The sequence below is a fragment of the Phlebotomus papatasi genome, chromosome 1 (genome assembly GCF_024763615.1).
Source record: "Phlebotomus papatasi isolate M1 chromosome 1, Ppap_2.1, whole genome shotgun sequence".
In the NCBI taxonomy this organism is placed as follows: domain Eukaryota; kingdom Metazoa; phylum Arthropoda; class Insecta; order Diptera; family Psychodidae; genus Phlebotomus; species Phlebotomus papatasi.
The window spans coordinates 65,818,465-65,835,372 of record NC_077222.1 but is presented as its reverse complement, the minus strand read 5'-3'; the positions used below and the strand labels follow the sequence as shown (position 1 = coordinate 65,835,372).

Below are 16,908 nucleotides of genomic sequence, written 5' to 3'. Positions count from 1 at the left end.
AGTGATTCAAATTACGACACAAATTCCTTTCCTGCCCCACCTTACCATCTCTTTTTGGCTCACACAGCGCCCATTTTCTCTTTCAATTGCACCTCAGCGCGATCGAGGTGCGATGATGATTCCAGTTTCACCTGCTCACATCTATCTCTCCCTCTCTTTCTCTCTTGTGCTCTTTGGGAGCCCCAATAAAAATATTGACTGGATCTAGCTTGGAAATATGCAGACACCAATGGCAAATATCCAATGGATACAGTTTAATAAGAACGTGCAATGAAATTGCATAGAGGAAAACAGTAGCAAGGCGTCCTAGTTTTCAGTTCAAGCATTTGAATTCTATAAAGTTTAATTGCCATTGCTTTACCGATCCATTATTAATTAGTAGAACCAATACAGTCGTTTTGGAAAATCCAAAACCTTTCAAATAAATCAAACTCGAACAAATGGATTGAGAATTTAGTCCTCTTTATACAAAAACCAGATTGATTTAGTTTTGAAAAATTCAAAATGGCGGATTTTTGTGTCATACATATCATACACACTCTGAGATTCGAATGCTATCGCAGCGCCACGTATGTCTGAAAATTATACTCAACACCTGGACACCTGGACACACATTTAATTGATAGTTGCAGTATCAACGCATTTGAATTTTGAACCAATTTGAACTGTTCATATATGTTCATAAGGTACATTTCAAATTTATCTCGTAAAACGATTGCATACATTTAAGAGACATTTCAAAATTTATTTCACAAAATCGCTCCCTATGATAAGCAAACATCCATTGTGTGTGCATAAACCCGGGACCCAGTGTATTTTCTAACCTCAAGGTATTATAATTATTTTAAATAATTTAATTAAGAAGAATTATTAATATTCATTATTATTCAGACGATTTCTGAGAAATAATGTCACACACTGTTTGTCTGTCTGTCTGACCGTCCCTCCATCCGGCTGTCGCTAACATGCCCTTCCTACACTCAGTGCCGGCATTATGCACTTCGGGATTATGCACCTGATGGAATTATGCACATACAATTATGCAGGTGTGCCTACCCTTGGGAGGACCGTTTATCACATTTTCGTTTTATTTATTCAATTTTCTTATGCTATTTTCACCTAGTGACGCCGAGTATGAGATAAGGTAATACGGTAATTAAAAATTTGCGTAAGAATTTCAATGAAAGTGCGTAATGCCCAACGCACAATAACTTTTGTTTACAAATATGTTTTCAAAATTTTGTATGAGAGTGAGCGAGATGACTAGATTTAGTTTTCATTCACTCTCACTGAAATGTCACAAACATGCTTACAAAATAAAAATTATTAAAATAATTAATAATTAATTAATTATTAATTATTTAATAATTAATTATTAAAATTACAAACAATCTCCTGCGGGTATGCAAATTTTCTCGATGCAATGCCATTTCGCGCGTTTTTTTGGTCCCGAAAATGTGCATAATCCCGAGAGTTAGTGCCAGTGCACTCCTCTCCTTGTCCTCCAAAACCTTGTTTTTGAGATCGATCGAAAACATGTCGTACGATTTGTTTTTATTTTTGGATATGTTTTAAAGGTTGCAAATACCGTTGAAATATTCCTAATAACGGTTTTTCAAGGTCAAAGGTTAAAAAGGCTCAAAAGTGCGCATTTCTCAAACAAAGCGATGTATGTTTGGGCTAGATGGAGAGGCGTGGAAAGGTCTTAGAATTTTTGATAAAATATAGAACCGGTTTCAATCGGCATTACAAACCAGGAATAAACCGACAACTATTTTTTATCCGAAGATCAATTTTAATGTTGCTGCTACACCATTTTGGAAGATATTTTGAGTGTTTTATGAATCAGTTCAAATCAGTTGTGAACCAACAAACGGCGAATGATGCGGCAGTACTTTTGAGACATAGAATTGAAGTCACAAGTCACAAGTCCTATACTTTAACTTTTTTAAGTGCTTTTGCAGCCGATTCGTAGACTCTTTCGGCCGGTCTTCGGATTGTCGTGAGAGACAGCGACTTAACCCTTTAAGGACGATTGGGTCACCCGTGACCCATAGAGAAAATAATTTTTCCTGACTACCTGAAATTAGCCGTACTCACTATGGCGTTGTTATCTCGTAATCTCCGTAATCTGTTATCTTGTTATAATTTTTCATTTATAAAAGCCGTACTCACTATGGCGCTGTTATCTTGTAATATCGTTATCTCGTTATGTTCTCGTAATGTATTTTATAAATGAAAAATTATAACAAGATAACAGATTACGGAGATTACGAGATAACAACGCCATAGTGAGTACGGCTAAAATACATTACGAGAACATAAAGAGATAACGATATTACAAGATAACAGCGCCATAGTGAGTACGGCTTTTATAAATGAAAAATTATAACAAGATAACAGATTACGGAGATTACGAGATAACAACGCCATAGTGAGTACGGCTAAAATACATTACGAGAACATAAAGAGATAACGATATTACAAGATAACAGCGCCATAGTGAGTACGGCTATTATTTCTTTCTAATGTTTTTACCAAATCACAAAGTAGAAAGATGTAGGAATCTAGAATATTTTTTGCAAATCTCCATCTACTTGTTATATAAAAAATATTTAAGCTCAAAAATGACGAATTTTCGAATTTTCACATTGGTGCTTGAATTTTAATATTTTTTAAAATTTCTAATTTTTTTTAAGCAAAAACCTCTTGGAACTAGAAACTATAATAACTATACATAATATTTCTCAACAAAGTAAAAATTATAGTTTATTGGTATTTTCAAGAAAGCTTCATAATTTTCATGGGTCATATATGACCCAATCGTCCTTAAAGGTAAAAAACACCGAATTTGTCTCTAGTGGATTTTCAAAGATTTGAGGTTAGACTTTTTCATGTTTTTGTGTATGTGTGCGCAACATAGTTAATTATTCATGTGATATTGTGTGATATATCAATTAGCTGAGATTTCCCAGTGCAACATTGACTGAAGAAGGTAATATTTTGATAATTTATAAAATACTTCTGCGTATATGTTGTAAATTCATAACTTTTTACTCTTGTATATGACTTCAAAAATGGAAAAAAAAATTTCATAATCAATGAACCCGAAATCATCCACATATTATGCCCGGAAGATAGCGATGATGCCGACAATCTTGTCCTGAACGAAAGCGACATAATATATTTGGAACAAGACCTAGATGAAGTGGACTTTGAAGTCTTCATCGAAAACGCATCAACTCCGGAAGAACTCCCAGATCCACAGCAATGTGGAACTGTACGCCTGAAATTCCCAGAGACAAGCAATATTGCACCTACCCATTACTATCAAACATGTTTCGAAGAAAACTGTGGCGCACATGGTGCTATCAGAAAAAAGGATTATAAGACCAATTGTATTTGTGAGGCATGCGACATTTATCTCTGTGTTACCTTACCAGTACGCGAAATTTGTTTCGATGAATATCATAAAAATTAAAAATTAAGTAAATAATACATCTTTTCATAAAAATTTTTGTTTTTGTGTGCAAGTCTTCAAGAGTCTTTGAGACCAAAAATTGAATGGGATTTCTTAAAATTAATTTTTGATCGTTTTAATTTTTACTCGTATACTCTAATTTTTTTTCATTATTACAAATATATTCAAGTTATTTATCTTTCAAAAATAACAGAGCAAACGAGTAAACTAGTTGTCTGGAAAGTTTTGTGCTTTTTTACCTTTAAGGACGATTGGGTCATATATGACCCATAGTTTTGCAGGACTCCTAGGGATAGGAAAATTTCTTTTTAACTGTAAATATTTTATTTAGGCTAAAATATCGAGGGAAACTTGATTTCGTTGAATTTCGCTCAGCGGAAAGCTTCTCGTCCTTAAAGGGTTAAAACATTCGAGACTCGGCTCATAAAAAACGACTCAAGGACTTTGTTTTTCCTCGTCCCCTCCTTCAGGCTCATTTTCTCAACGCTTTAAAAGACTTTAGATAACCTATTTCTCTACCGATTGAAGTAAATTTGGATTCTTTGGAAAGGTCTTGGAATCCTTGACAAATTTAAACCATTCCAAATGGCTCTGAACTAATAATATTTTTTATAAAATTCAAATTTGTTTCTCCTAAGGCATTGTTGCCGTTCTTTTGGAAAAAAAGAGTATGGAATACTTTTTTGAACTTTTGAACGTACAGTACACTCAATCCCGGTATTATGCACATTTTCGGGACCGAAAAAAAAACGCGCGTAATGGCATTACGCATCGAGAAAAATTGCATACCCGCAGGGGCTTTCAAGTAAAAGTAGTAAGTAAAGGAGTAGTAAAAGTAGTTTAAACAAAAAGATTCAACTGCTTAATTGAAATGCATTAACAAACAGAACTTTTTGATCAGAGTTCTTCAATAAATGTTTAGAATATTTAAAAAAAAAAATCCCTAATAAAAGAAATTAAAGTTTTATTCTGAAAAATAAGCACAGTGTTTTCAAATTTCCCACGTCGCACCGTAGTATACATTCAGGCGTATTTCAAAAATGATTTCACAAATTGACTCCCAATGGTAGGCAAACTTGCATAATTGTATGTGCATAATTGCGAAGGACTTAATGCCGGGACTGAGTGTAATGCTTTTTCCAATTAATTGTAACGATAAATGACTTTATTAATCGATAAATAATGCCATAACTTTTGGGTTACAGCATCTAAGTCCAGTTCGGGCAATTTGCGAAAGCTGAAAGGATTTGCCAACTTTTTGATAATACTATTCCTTGTTATTCTAATTATTTTATGTGAAATAACGCTGCATATATAAGGGTTTTCGTTTTCTCTATTGCTTTAAAAAATTTAATAAAAGTATTTTTTAGAATGTATAAAAATTATTAAAAAAAAATAATATATGATTTTTCCCTGTATTTAGTTAACAATAATTTGAAAATAATTTCATTTCTTCGGGTTTTTTTTAAATTTATTGATTTCAATGACCTTTCGTATTTTTTAGAATTTTTTATGAGGACATTTTAAATAGGAATAACAATTATTAAAAATATAATAAGAGCTTTTTACTGTTTCTTGAAACTTTCCGTTGCTTTTTAATATTTATTTTTTTGTCAATAAAAGATATATTACTATTTTCTGTTTAATTAAATTCTGTTAGTAAAGTCCATTTAAAAAAAATAAAGTAATGTCTTTTCGTCCAATCCTTGTTACTTTTCGACGGAAAATAATTCAAACTTACTTAAAATTTGTTAAAGTCTTGTACTTACCAAAAGGCAGATAAATAAATCTTCTCTTAGAAACTTCCGTCTTTAAATCTTGAACCAATCCACGAATTATAGAAAAACCCAAAAATTATCTTCAATTCTTGAAAATTTATTATTTTCTTAAGTTTATCAACTTAAATTGTGGATGGGTACAGCATCTGAAAGGCAAAAAAGAAAATTAGAATGAAGGAAGGCAAAGAAACTTTAAAGGGTATTCTTACAATGCGGATACGATGTCCCATGGCGTGTCCGGGAAGGTTCCTGCGGAATTTCGCACGAACGCATCCAGTGTTTCCGTGCAATCGTGTCACTTTGCCCCAAACAGCACGCATCTTGGTCTTTTCCTTTGGCCTCTGGGGCAGACTCTTGCGCGTCTTGGCCCTGTAGACGTACACACAGCGCTTTCCCACGTAGAAGCGACCATCCTCCTTCCTCCGGCAACCTTCAACCTGCCGGGAAGGAAGAAAATGTTTAGATTTTCTCAGAAATTGAATTGTTGAGTAGATTGTTGTTTGTTTACCTTCAGGATGACTTGATTTTCATGCTGATTCCTCAGGCCACGCTTGTAGCCTGTGAAGACGGCCTTGGCGTAAAGGCGAGCCGGACGACGTGCCCTTTTAGTGTGTGCCTTCTCCTTCTTCTCAGGCTTTGCTGCTGCTGGTGCCTTTGTGGCTTTGCTGGTGGGTTTGGCTGTCTTTTCAACGTCTGCCATTGTCACTCAGTATCTGCAGAACCACAAGACACACTAAATAAAAGCTTTCACAGAAAAATTTTCTTTTCCGGGAATCTTTTAGCACTTTGTCATCTGTCGGCTAGATTGAGGTTAGGGCAACTTCAAAGCAATTTGAGGCACTTTTCTCTGGAATTTCTAATATAAACTTAGCAGATCGAATTGATAAAGGGTTTAAAAGACAAAATAAAAAAGACCTTAATTGAATATTGATGGAAAATTAGAGAAGATTGAAAATATCTTTGGAGGTTTGTTTGATGGTCAAAATCATTGAACTCTTCCATAAATCCACAATCATCCGCAATTTGGACAGAGATTTCCACAGTTTTTCAACACTACTCGATGCCTCGTGAAAATTACTTTCCGATAGATGACATATTTTTGCCAAAAGATCCTCGAAACACTGAATTTTGAGGATATTTTTGTGAGAAAAACACAAAAACCGAACGTACCGTGTCAACACGGTGATTTGGAAAGGGCAGCGCCAGCGGCAATTTTGAAAACTATTTGCCATGTCGCTGCTATCGAGAAGAAGACTTTTCTACACAGAAAAAAACATTTCTTTTGTTTTTTTTATTTAATTTTTCTTTTATTTTCTCCTCCTTTGGGGCAGACCGTGACCGTATCCTCAAGATGTGAGAGTTTTATTTTGTGGGAAAAGCCAACTCTCCGTGTGGAACTCGCCTATTTAGTATCCACGAAATTTTCGATAGGAAATTTTCTCATCAAAAATCGGGGAGAATTCTCGAGTGGTATTCCCGGTGAGAGTTGGATTAATATAAGCAAATAAATTAAAATATCGTGTTTTTTTAAATTTTTAACTGGTTTTTAAATGATTATTTCACTTAATAAATACAATTTCAGTATATTTATTATAAATTTCAATGAAGTTTTTTTCTTAATAAACTGTGCAGGAATTTCGAACTTTTCTTATTATCTCTTATTATTTTTCTTATTTTTTTAGTTTGATAGGTTTGATATAAATCATTTTCCAAATTGTTTAGTATTTTAATATTACATATTTTGTTTCAGCTCTTGTAAATAAGAAAACGGATGTGGCCATTTATTGACTAGATCTTTGATTAACCTATTTATATTCTTAATAAATACGAAATTGAACAAATTTTAAGCAGTTTACTTGACCGTGAACTCTTTAAAACTCTTAATTTTTGTTTTAACTAAAACCGGACTAAAAAGGTCGCATAATTTATAGAAAGTTTATCGGGAAAGTTCATTTTAGTAAGTTGAAATTGCTAGATCTCAAGAACCAACAAAACAAATATTTCAAGCAGCAAAATAATACCACTTATTATAACATTAATAAATGGATAACAATTGAACAAATATTTAAAAATCCTGTAGTGACGTGTTCTTCCTTAAATTAGAAAAATATTAGATGAGCACATATATTCTGTCAGAGGAAGTGGTTGAAAGTTTGGAGTGGTATATCTCAGCTCCTGATGAATATAATTGGATGAGTGAACTATTGTTGGAAAGCTTGGTCCATTAGCTTTCAAAATGGTCATCCAGAACCATTTATGTTGAAGAAGACACTTTTTGCAACGTCTTTTTTGGCCATCTACTGCTGGGACCAGGAGTGACCCACGATTCTCGCACAAGGACTATTTGTTAGAGGAAATCAAAGCGTATAATTTGTGGAAGAAACTTTTTTTTTGGACGTCTTACTTTTCTTAATTCATCGACTTTTGCATGAATTTTGAAATGTTAAACACAAAGAAAAAATTACAGAAATCCTTCTATCCCTTTTTCTGGACAAACTGATGAAGATATCGACTTGGAATGTTCTGAGAACTCTCCTATAAGTTGATCCAAGGGATCCAAATATCACATCAATTTCATCTCCACGTCTATCCTTCCCCTCCAGAAACAACTCTTTTAGGAATATCTCAAGAACTAGACCATCGATGCATTTCATTTTTGGATATGTTTTAGAGAGTGTCCTAGCGGACATTTCATCCATACATCTCAAAGACGCCTGACCGCTTCTTCTTGCACGTGCTAATAATCTGGTTAGAAGAGCAGAATTTTTTCTGATCAATTTTCTGACCAAAGAGACATAGTTAGCGACTTTTGATTGTTCTAAGTACCCCCCAAAAGTCAATCTAAGGAATCGAAACAACACATGCAATTGCCTCTCATCCCACTCCTTCTCCTCCAGAAACCACTCTTTTGGGAATATCTCAAGAACTAAATCATCGATCCTTTCCATTTTTTGGATATGTTTTTGACATGGCCAAGGCGGACATTTTGTCCTCAGACACCAATGTCATCCAGAAATCGAAAGAATCTTATCATACAGAAAGAAGCATCGAAAATATTGCGTTTATTCTAACAATAAAGATTTTATTTATTTTGTGCATAAACGTGGTAAATGTTATTTCAAACGCTGAAAATATGTTATTTGTAATAGGTGCATTGTTTGACACTTGGTGGTCTTTAGAGGGTTAATTTGATATTAAAAATAATTATCTATAGATCATTTTATAGAAGCCTTATCTTGGTAAAAATTTTGATCCGAAATAAGTCCTATGTAAATTTTAACAAATAAAAATCTGAAACTTATAATCCCCATAATATGAACTTACCCAAAATCTATTTTTTTTTTCAGAACGCATGAAAAACTTTTATAACATTTTAAAACCCACTAATTTCTTATAATTTTTATGCCTCGGAATCTTTATTTAAAAAAAAAATAATGCAAATAAATAATTTTTTTTCATAAGATTTTGGTTAAAAAATCGTACTCTTCATTCTGGAGCTGGAGGGTAAAATTATCTGGATATACATCCCGAAATTCCAGCAGGTACAAGACCCAAAACCTTGTACACCCTCCATTTTTAGCAAAGAGACGCACCTTTTAAGGGAATGGCGAAATTTGCTTCACAGAAAACAGACAGTAACCAGTCAAAAAATTGTCTGGATCGTCTGGATACTTTCGTGAATTGCCCCTCAGTATTCAGTTTTTTGCGACCACAGCGCGCGGAATGTCAAAAAACGATTTCCACAAAAAGTTCCACACAAGGGGAAACTCATATTGAGAAACCCTCGTCAATTGTCCGAGAAACGCTTCGCGAAACCCGAGAAACCCACATTTTGCATTGCGAAACCCGAGAAACCCACTTTTTGCATCGCGAAACCCGGGAAACCCACATTTTGCATTGCGAAACACGAGAAACCCACATTTTGCATCGCGAAACCCGAGAAACCTAATTTCTGCATCGCGAAACCCGAGAAATCCACTCTTTGCATCGCGAAACCCGAGAAATCCACTCTTTGCATCGCGAAACCCGAGAAGCCCACTCTTTGCATCGCGAAACCCGAGAAACCCACTCTTTGCATCGCGAAACCCGAGAAACCCACTTTTTGCATCGCGAAACCCGAGAAACCCACTCTGTGCATCGCGAAACCCGAGAAACCCACTTTTTGCATCGCAAACCCGAGAAACCCACTTTTTGCATCGCGAAACCCAAGAAACCCACTTTTTGCATCGCGAAACCCGAGAAACCCACTCTGTGCATCGCGAAACCCGAGAAACCCACTTTTTGCATCGCGAAACCCGAGAAACCAGAAACCCTTGTCAGAAAAAATGGAAATGAGTTACCCCTTGGTTCCACACAAAAATCTCGCCTAATTCTCTCCGTATTCGTGAATACATAGAGAAGGCAGGTGGGAAAAATAGGCGAAAATGTCACGGAGAGAAGCTCGCTGTAAATTTTCTCTCACAAAGTGGAGAATACCATCCCGGGTGTGATTGTAGGCATTGTAGGTATTTTTATAAACTGCGAGAGAATAAATCAGAAAAGCTTCCATAAATCTTTGTTAATTGTTAGCCATTTAAGTGAACCACGCAAACCGAGCTGTTTTGGATGTTTTTTATATCCTCAATATCCTCCATCGTCCACTAGAAATTGTTGTGTAAAAACGGTCATTTTGAATTTAAGTAGAGAGCTGTCATTGTTAGTAATTTCAGTGTGGTATCTCCCCCAGCTCTTTAATTTTATAATTTTCCTTAGTGTTAGCGAATAAAATGGCTAAAACTTACGACTATTTATTTAAATTATTGTTAATCGGTGACTCAGGTGTCGGCAAAACATGCATCCTATTCCGCTTCTCAGAGGACGCCTTCAATACAACGTTTATTTCCACAATTGGTGAGTCTCGTCATCGACTTTGTCATGGATTGCTCATCGTCTCGCCACTTTTTTTTCACGGGCATTTTCCGGACAAAATATACATTGGATTGGGGTGGGCATGGGGCCAACAGCTGGGTGGTATGACGCACTCTCATATTCAGCTGGATTTTCTGTGCTGAAGATGGGAAAAACACTGGGAATTTGGGAATGAAGTGGCTCGAGAATGAGGCCAAAGAGAGACAACGAGACAATTCTTTCGAGCAATTTACTCAAAAGCAATTTTTTGGGCCTATTTCTCTTTTGCAGGAATCGACTTCAAGATCCGCACCATTGAGCTCGATGGCAAGAAGATTAAACTACAGATATGGTGAGATTTGTTAGAAGCCCGGAGTGGGGTTTCCGGGCCATAAAGTTGCCCAAGACCGAGAGAATTTTTGAATGAGTCATCGATTTTTTGTTGTTGTTGGGTTTGTTTGTGCAGGGACACTGCTGGTCAGGAGCGTTTCCGGACGATAACAACCGCCTACTATCGTGGTGCAATGGGCATAATGTTGGTGTATGACATCACACAGGAGAAATCATTTGAGAATATCAAGAATTGGATAAGAAATATCGAGGAGAATGCGTCAGCAGATGTGGAAAAAATGCTCCTGGGCAATAAATGTGAGCTAAATGAGAAGCGTCAGGTGACGAAGGATCGAGGGGAGCAATTGGCTGTTGAGTATGGGATTAAGTTTATGGAGACATCGGCAAAGGCAAAGATAAATGTGGAGGAGGCTTTTTTCACACTTGCCAGGGATATTAAAGCAAAGACGGAAAAACGACTGGTAAGTCCCGGGCATTTCTTTCAATTTTCCAGGCTACAACTCCCCATTTGGACATTTCCATTGCAGGAAGCAAATAATCCTGTGAAAGGGGGCCATAAACTCAAGGAAGCAGAAACTGTGAGAAAACCCCACAATTGGCTCTCAAGATGTAGTCTCCTCTGACCTGGATACCATCCCTTCACAGTCCACATCTCTCTTTCCATCTCCCTCCTCTCTCTCCCCAGTCATCTCGCAATCCAACTTGTCCAGTGAAGTCTCAATTTTACTTTGCGAGTCTCAGCAACATCACGCACACTTTTCCCTCCCCCGGAAGCACCAAATTCTCATCCCAGGGATTCCTCTGGACGAGGTAGGTCATCCCAGTGACAATTCACTCAATCCCCTTGTCCATATTCGAGTGACCTTCAATCCCACAGACTCCCACAATTCTGGGAAATTGTGACTTCAGGACAGTTATCTCAAGAGTAACTCCCGGTGCCCACGAGAGAGAGACAGAGAGATTAAAATTGATATACCATGAATTTACAAGGAAATAGCGAGAGAAATGATAAAAGACGATCACATTTATAATTTATTTTTTAGAAAGAAAGAAAAAAAAAACATGAAGAGAGAAATAGCTACTTACCCAATGGTTTTCCTTTTAAAGCTCCAGCTTCTTTTTTTTGGGTTTTCTGGCGCGTGCGTCCTTCATTTCCGGCTCTTTTTTTCTCAAGAAAGTCCCATTCTTTAATTTGGCAAAGAGGTTATTTGAAAAAAAGTAGGGTTATGTTGGGCTTAACCTACAAAATCAATTCAGTAGTCGAAATGTGAGGTTAGGTAGGATAAAATCATCTTTATATTTTCTTTATGTGAACAAATCTGCCGACGGAATACAAAAACTAAAAAAAAAAAACAATTAAAAAAACATTTATTGAGCCTAATAGCGTCTAGGGGAAAGTACTCTCCCTTCGAACTTTCATGTCTTCGAATTTTCTTCTATTTTTACTAAGAAACTTAGGGCCTTGACAGACCTGAGGATTAGCCGAGAGACGGCTTAGCGTAATTATATTCGAAATAATTATTAAACAATATTTCCATAATTTTCCATTAAGTCGTCTCTCAGCTTAAGTCGTAAGTGTGTCTAGGGCGTCTTAACAGACTTGAGGATTAGCCAAGAGACGGCTTAGCGTAAGCGTACACAGTAAAAAAATTAACACTATTATAGTGTGTAATCTTTCACACCGCTATTATAGTGTTAAATTTGGAAAAAAATGTTTAATTTAAAATTGTTTAATTTAAAGTTGTTGATTTTGGAGTTGCTGAATTTAAAAATTGTTGAATTTGTGTGTGTAAACTCAAAAATTGTTGAATTTTTATTTCATTTCGTTTATTTTAGTTTTTTTTTGCCTTTTTGGACATTTGTAATGTTTTTTCCCGTACTCGGGATCCTCCCTAATGCGAGATAATTACATCTGATGCTCGGATCTTCACGATATACTTATTATACATATAAATATTTGATGTTCTCTATGACTTTTGCCCAAGGAAAAGTATCTCGACTGAAGTATAAGTCTTAATAGGAAATTCAACAATTTTTACACAACTTTTGTTTAAAAATTCAACAACTTTGGCTGAAATACACAAGTCTTCACACTATAATAGTGTGAAAAATTATGATCAAACAATAATAGTGTTAATTTTTGATCATGTGACAAAAAATACCATAAAGTTGTGTAGTTTTTCACACTATAATAATATGAAAAACTATAATCATACTATAATAGTGGTAATTTTTAGAACTTTTCAACAGTTTTAAATTACAAAACATTGTTGAAAATTTTTTTTATGACTATAATAGTGAGAAATTTTACATAGATCGCAATTAAATAATTAATTTATCCGATTTCACACTATTATAGTGTTAACATTTTACACATTTTCAAATTAAACAACGTTGTTGAAATTTTTTTAAATATAATAGTGGTAATTTTCAATCACTTGACAATAAATTACCAAATTATTGTGCATTTTTTAAACATTTTTAAATTAAACAACTAAAATGGTCCATTTTGCACTATTATAGTAGTAAAATTTTACACATTTTTTTTACTGTGTAATTATATTAGTAATAATGGTTAAATTACATTTCCATCATTTTCCACTAAAACGTGTCTCGGCTTAAGTCGTAAGTGTGTCTAGGGCATTACACATTTCTATCAAATCTTTGACGAAGAGGTTATTGTAGAGTTTGAGGTTATGTATTATCCCTAACCTGGAAAATTAAAGTTACCTTCTTCCATTTTCACCTATTTAAAACTCAACAGCATTTTTCTTAATTTAACAAATATTCTACATAGAAACATTCAAATTGTAATTTTTTAAAGTATTTTTTGAGGTTAGAATTTCTTTTACTTAAAATTTGATTAAGCATTTTTTTAACGGTTCATGATTTGTTCTGACCGTTAATCACACATTTATGAGCACCTATGATCACTGAAAATATAGATTTTGCGCCTCATTCTTTTATTAGATTAAGCGGTTATGTTGTGGTTCGAGGTTACACTGCTTCGAAAACTAAGTTTTGCCATAATAAAAAATTTCCAAAGTCAATATATGATGCAATTCCCTTTTTTGCATGGTCTTTACTTCAAAATTTAAGAAATAATTCATGAAAAATGGGCGCTTTCACGGCTTTCACATAATTTCTTGCAGAATTTTAACGCTTGTTTTATTTGAAGTTCAAACAGTTTATTAAAGGTTATGTTTGACATAACCTCACATGACTAATTTTTTAGTTTATGATATCTATTCATTTTTTTTCTTTTAAAATTTTCAATTTAAAGGATAAATGATATTTTTAAAATTCAGGGTATATAATATATGTTAAATTTTAAAGTCATCTTTCAAATATACAGATCAAATACAAATATCAGATTCTTGCTTATAGCTGAAAACTTTAAAGATGCATCAAAAGGTTGAATCCATTAGGGTTCGGTCTAATGCAACCTCTATTTCTATTTGTACAATTCTATCCAATGAAAATTTCTTCTCTTGAGTAATAGGTTTATGAAAAAATAGGTTATGTTAAGCTTAACCTAAAAAAATCAAGATTATATATTTTTTTTAGCAGAAACTCTTAAATTGACGTGGGGAACTTTGCCAAAATCAATAAAAATGACCTTAAAGTTCTTTTAAATTTAAATAAGTCAAAGTCGAACATGAGAAACCTAGGGGAAGTGAGGAACCTTTGAAATTGGGCTTTTTCACCTATTTTTAAATAAAATTGAGCCTTACCGTGATATAATTTAGTTGCACAAACAGATTGAGAATCTAAATCTAAAATATAATCTCGATTAGTCTCAATTTTATTTAAAAATAGGTGAAAAATCCCAATTTCAAAGGTGCCCCGTTTCTGTCTAACCTATTTTGACCATTTAAAAATTTTAAAAAGACAAATATTTTCCTTTTTTTATTAGAAATTAGAATTTTAGGTTACCTAGGACTTATTAGAAATTTTTCCTATCACGCCTGCCTATCACAGATCTTCTTTTTCGGGGTTAGGTCGTTCATAACCTCAAATTCAAGAATATAACCTCTTTGCCAAATAGAAGAATTTTGGGCGAAAAACACAAACCCAGCATAATCTTGCTAAGGAAAAACTTTGAGAAGGATTTTCCAAGCGAAAGAGATGAAAAAAAACATACACAAAGATTGAAACTACGATAATTTTTTGTATATTTCTAATTGATAATTATTTTTACTATTTGTGTAATTTGTAGAGGCATAAATTTAACATTATTCACAGAAAAATTGTGGCTGGCGTTTTATCTCGAAATATTTTTCGTCTCTATTTCTGTTGCATAATCCTTGGGGTCGGACTGGGAGGAATTTGTTGAGTTTCAAGGTTTTTTTTTCTGGACAAGAAGATTCAGTCGATATTGCGGGCTTTTTGAACTGTGAGGACTCTGCCTTCGAGGAAGTGGACTTGATTGTTGGTGGAGTCAATCAATCCGTCCTGAGTGCTGAATTCCACGAAGCCGTAGCCCTTGGAGAGTCCGGTGTTCTTGTCAAAGATCACAGAAGTCGATGCGACATGCCCGAATTTCGAGAAGTACATTTTTAGATCCTTTCCGGAAGCTGTCCAAGGGAGATTTCCCACGAAAACCCGATGCAGGCTTCTGATTAGCGATACTCCTGACATATTTTGATTTAGTTAGTTTAGCGTGATCTCTAGCAGGTGAATTGTATGACCGCCCATTAAGCGTCTCAGGCTGATATCGAGTCCTGCACTGATTCCACTCAAGCTGACGTTGGCTGCTTTGAGATTCCACTTCTTCAGGAGATCTTCGATGGACCAGTCTGCGCTTCTTTCTTGGTAGGTGAAGAGGAATTTAGCGCCTGGATTTTGTTCCAGAAGAAAGGCGACAGTCACCAAAATGTCCTCAAAAACGCTGGGATCGTAGAAGATATCTGAACCGATTATCAGGTCAATGGGTCCCAAGTTGAAGACACTGTTCAGGAGGAGGCCCCACGAGAGCCCGGTTACAGCTACGTCTACTCCGGGAGTGAGATTATTCAGCAGGCAGCACCTTTTGATGTGACTAAGGGTCTTGGGGAGGATTGTGTGATCTGTGAGGGTTACTTGGGCACCACACTTGGCCGCTAAGATACCAGGAAGAGATGTTCCTGATCCCAATTCGAGAATTCTCTTCTTGGCAAGAGATGCTCGGCGTTGCCAGAGGAAGAGTCCGAGAATGGGGGCGCAAGGCCAAGTGTAAGAGGAATAGGAAGCTTGAAGTAGCTAAAAATCCGAAAGGTAAGCAAGAATAAGAGTGTTTGTTTAGAGAAACTCAAGACCTTTCCAACGATATCATGGTTAAGTGCTTTTGATAAGCCGATTACGTGGAAATTGGAAAAATCTGTACAGGTTTGGAGGGACAAGCGGACTAGCCTCTTTCGCCTCCTTTTGACAAACTCAGGGGGATAAAGCCAAATAAAAAGGGATGCTAGTGCTACAATAGTAACCAAAGAAATATAGACCAAACCGTCTGGCCAGGTGTTACCATGAGAAAGGTAGGAAAACTCAAGAAAACTATCCAAAACCCAAACAATCCAAAGGAACCTTTTCTTGTCATGCATTAAAAAGTTCAGTTTCAGAAAACTTACCTCAGGAATGAGGATTTCAACACTGTCAGGGACTTCTTCGCTCTCACAGAGATGAGAATCCCGGCCAAATATAAATTTCCGGATACTTTCCGCGGAATTTGTATTTTCCACCATTGACAGCGTCATTTTCCGCTTCGTCGAGTTTTCAGTGTTCTCCTCAGGAGGCGCTGCAAGCGGAAAAAATCAAAACAAAAATTCTAGTACAACAGAAAATGGCTGGAATTGTCAAAAGTTTTCAGTAGGAAAGGGGTTCTTTGGCTAAAAAATAGGAAATTAGCCCAGAAAAAGCCTTCAAAATGCCGGTAAGTTCTGCATGGAGTAATCTTTGAATCCCAGTAATTGAGATTCAAGAGAAAAATTGGGGGTTTATTGAGTATTTTCGGGGAAAATAGGTGTAAAAGATGATGGTGTAGGTGGAATGTCAAAGTCCCCCGAAAATGATGAATAATTCATAAAATTTCACCTTTTCTCGGAAATTGCTCAATGGAAATGCTAGAGAAAGTATTTGGGAGCCTTTTCACATGATTTTCCTTTGAATTGTTGCAGGAGGAACAGCAACCGGGGGAGATTGAAAATGTAAGGGTGGTGATCAGAGTGCGCCCCATGGATAAGTTGGAATTGGACGCTGGGGCTAATAATATTGTGAAAGTGGACAAAATCAATCGATCTATCACAGTGACAAAGCCCAACAGTAGTCCAGGAGAACCCCCGAAGGTCTACTACTTTGACAATGTGTATGGGGAAGAGTCAACACAGGTGAGTTGATATTTACACAAATGTTTTTCTCCATCTCATTTAACCGTCC

The 16,908-nt window shown here is 35.6% G+C and overlaps 4 protein-coding genes across 4 annotated transcripts in view; 2 read left to right on the top strand and 2 right to left on the bottom strand.

Annotated features, from left to right (window-relative positions):
- Positions 1-5,335: 5,335 nt before the first annotated feature.
- LOC129810201 (60S ribosomal protein L35a) lies at positions 5,336-6,506 on the bottom strand. The gene is made up of 4 exons (XM_055860527.1): positions 6,430-6,506; positions 5,768-5,972; positions 5,469-5,696; positions 5,336-5,405 (listed from the first exon to the last, which is right to left on the bottom strand). Exons 2-4 carry the CDS (start codon positions 5,957-5,959, stop codon positions 5,382-5,384), a joined length of 444 nt encoding a protein of 147 aa, XP_055716502.1. The 5' UTR covers positions 5,960-5,972; positions 6,430-6,506; the 3' UTR covers positions 5,336-5,381.
- A 3,435-nt stretch (positions 6,507-9,941) lies between these two features.
- Positions 9,942-11,582, top strand: LOC129810172 (ras-related protein Rab-8A). The gene is made up of 4 exons (XM_055860492.1): positions 9,942-10,149; positions 10,438-10,498; positions 10,613-10,958; positions 11,025-11,582. Exons 1-4 carry the CDS (start codon positions 10,026-10,028, stop codon positions 11,118-11,120), a joined length of 627 nt encoding a protein of 208 aa, XP_055716467.1. The 5' UTR covers positions 9,942-10,025; the 3' UTR covers positions 11,121-11,582.
- A 3,066-nt stretch (positions 11,583-14,648) lies between these two features.
- On the bottom strand, positions 14,649-16,267 carry LOC129810165 (histone-arginine methyltransferase METTL23). Its single transcript, XM_055860480.1, has 2 exons — positions 16,104-16,267; positions 14,649-15,738 (listed from the first exon to the last, which is right to left on the bottom strand). Exons 1-2 carry the CDS (start codon positions 16,227-16,229, stop codon positions 15,151-15,153), a joined length of 714 nt encoding a protein of 237 aa, XP_055716455.1. The 5' UTR covers positions 16,230-16,267; the 3' UTR covers positions 14,649-15,150.
- Positions 16,268-16,299: 32 nt separating this feature from the next.
- LOC129810138 (kinesin-like protein KIF3A) overlaps positions 16,300-16,908 on the top strand; it is a 40,060-nt gene continuing 39,451 nt past the window's right edge. Inside the window, exons 1-2 of the mRNA XM_055860439.1 lie at positions 16,300-16,405; positions 16,650-16,859. Of these exons, the coding sequence (XP_055716414.1) occupies positions 16,400-16,405; positions 16,650-16,859 (216 nt within the window). The 5' untranslated portion in view covers positions 16,300-16,399. The remainder of the gene's footprint in view (positions 16,406-16,649; positions 16,860-16,908) is intronic.

What these genes read in the sequence shown, in the direction of transcription:
- LOC129810201 (XM_055860527.1), bottom strand. Translation starts at nt 5,959, where the DNA reads ATGGCAGACGTTGAAAAGACAGCCAAACCCACCAGCAAAGCCACAAAG. An exon ending in AAAATCAAGTCATCCTGAAG is followed by an intron (nt 5,697 to 5,767) that starts GTAAACAAACAA and finishes CCTTCCCGGCAG; the next exon opens with GTTGAAGGTTGCCGGAGGAA. An exon ending in TGGGACATCGTATCCGCATT is followed by an intron (nt 5,406 to 5,468) that starts GTAAGAATACCC and finishes TTTGCCTTTCAG; the next exon opens with ATGCTGTACCCATCCACAAT.
- LOC129810172 (XM_055860492.1), top strand. Translation starts at nt 10,026, where the DNA reads ATGGCTAAAACTTACGACTATTTATTTAAATTATTGTTAATCGGTGAC. An exon ending in AACGTTTATTTCCACAATTG is followed by an intron (nt 10,150 to 10,437) that starts GTGAGTCTCGTC and finishes TCTCTTTTGCAG; the next exon opens with GAATCGACTTCAAGATCCGC. An exon ending in AAGATTAAACTACAGATATG is followed by an intron (nt 10,499 to 10,612) that starts GTGAGATTTGTT and finishes TTGTTTGTGCAG; the next exon opens with GGACACTGCTGGTCAGGAGC.
- LOC129810165 (XM_055860480.1), bottom strand. Translation starts at nt 16,229, where the DNA reads ATGACGCTGTCAATGGTGGAAAATACAAATTCCGCGGAAAGTATCCGG. An exon ending in TTGAAATCCTCATTCCTGAG is followed by an intron (nt 15,739 to 16,103) that starts GTAAGTTTTCTG and finishes TCGGATTTTTAG; the next exon opens with CTACTTCAAGCTTCCTATTC.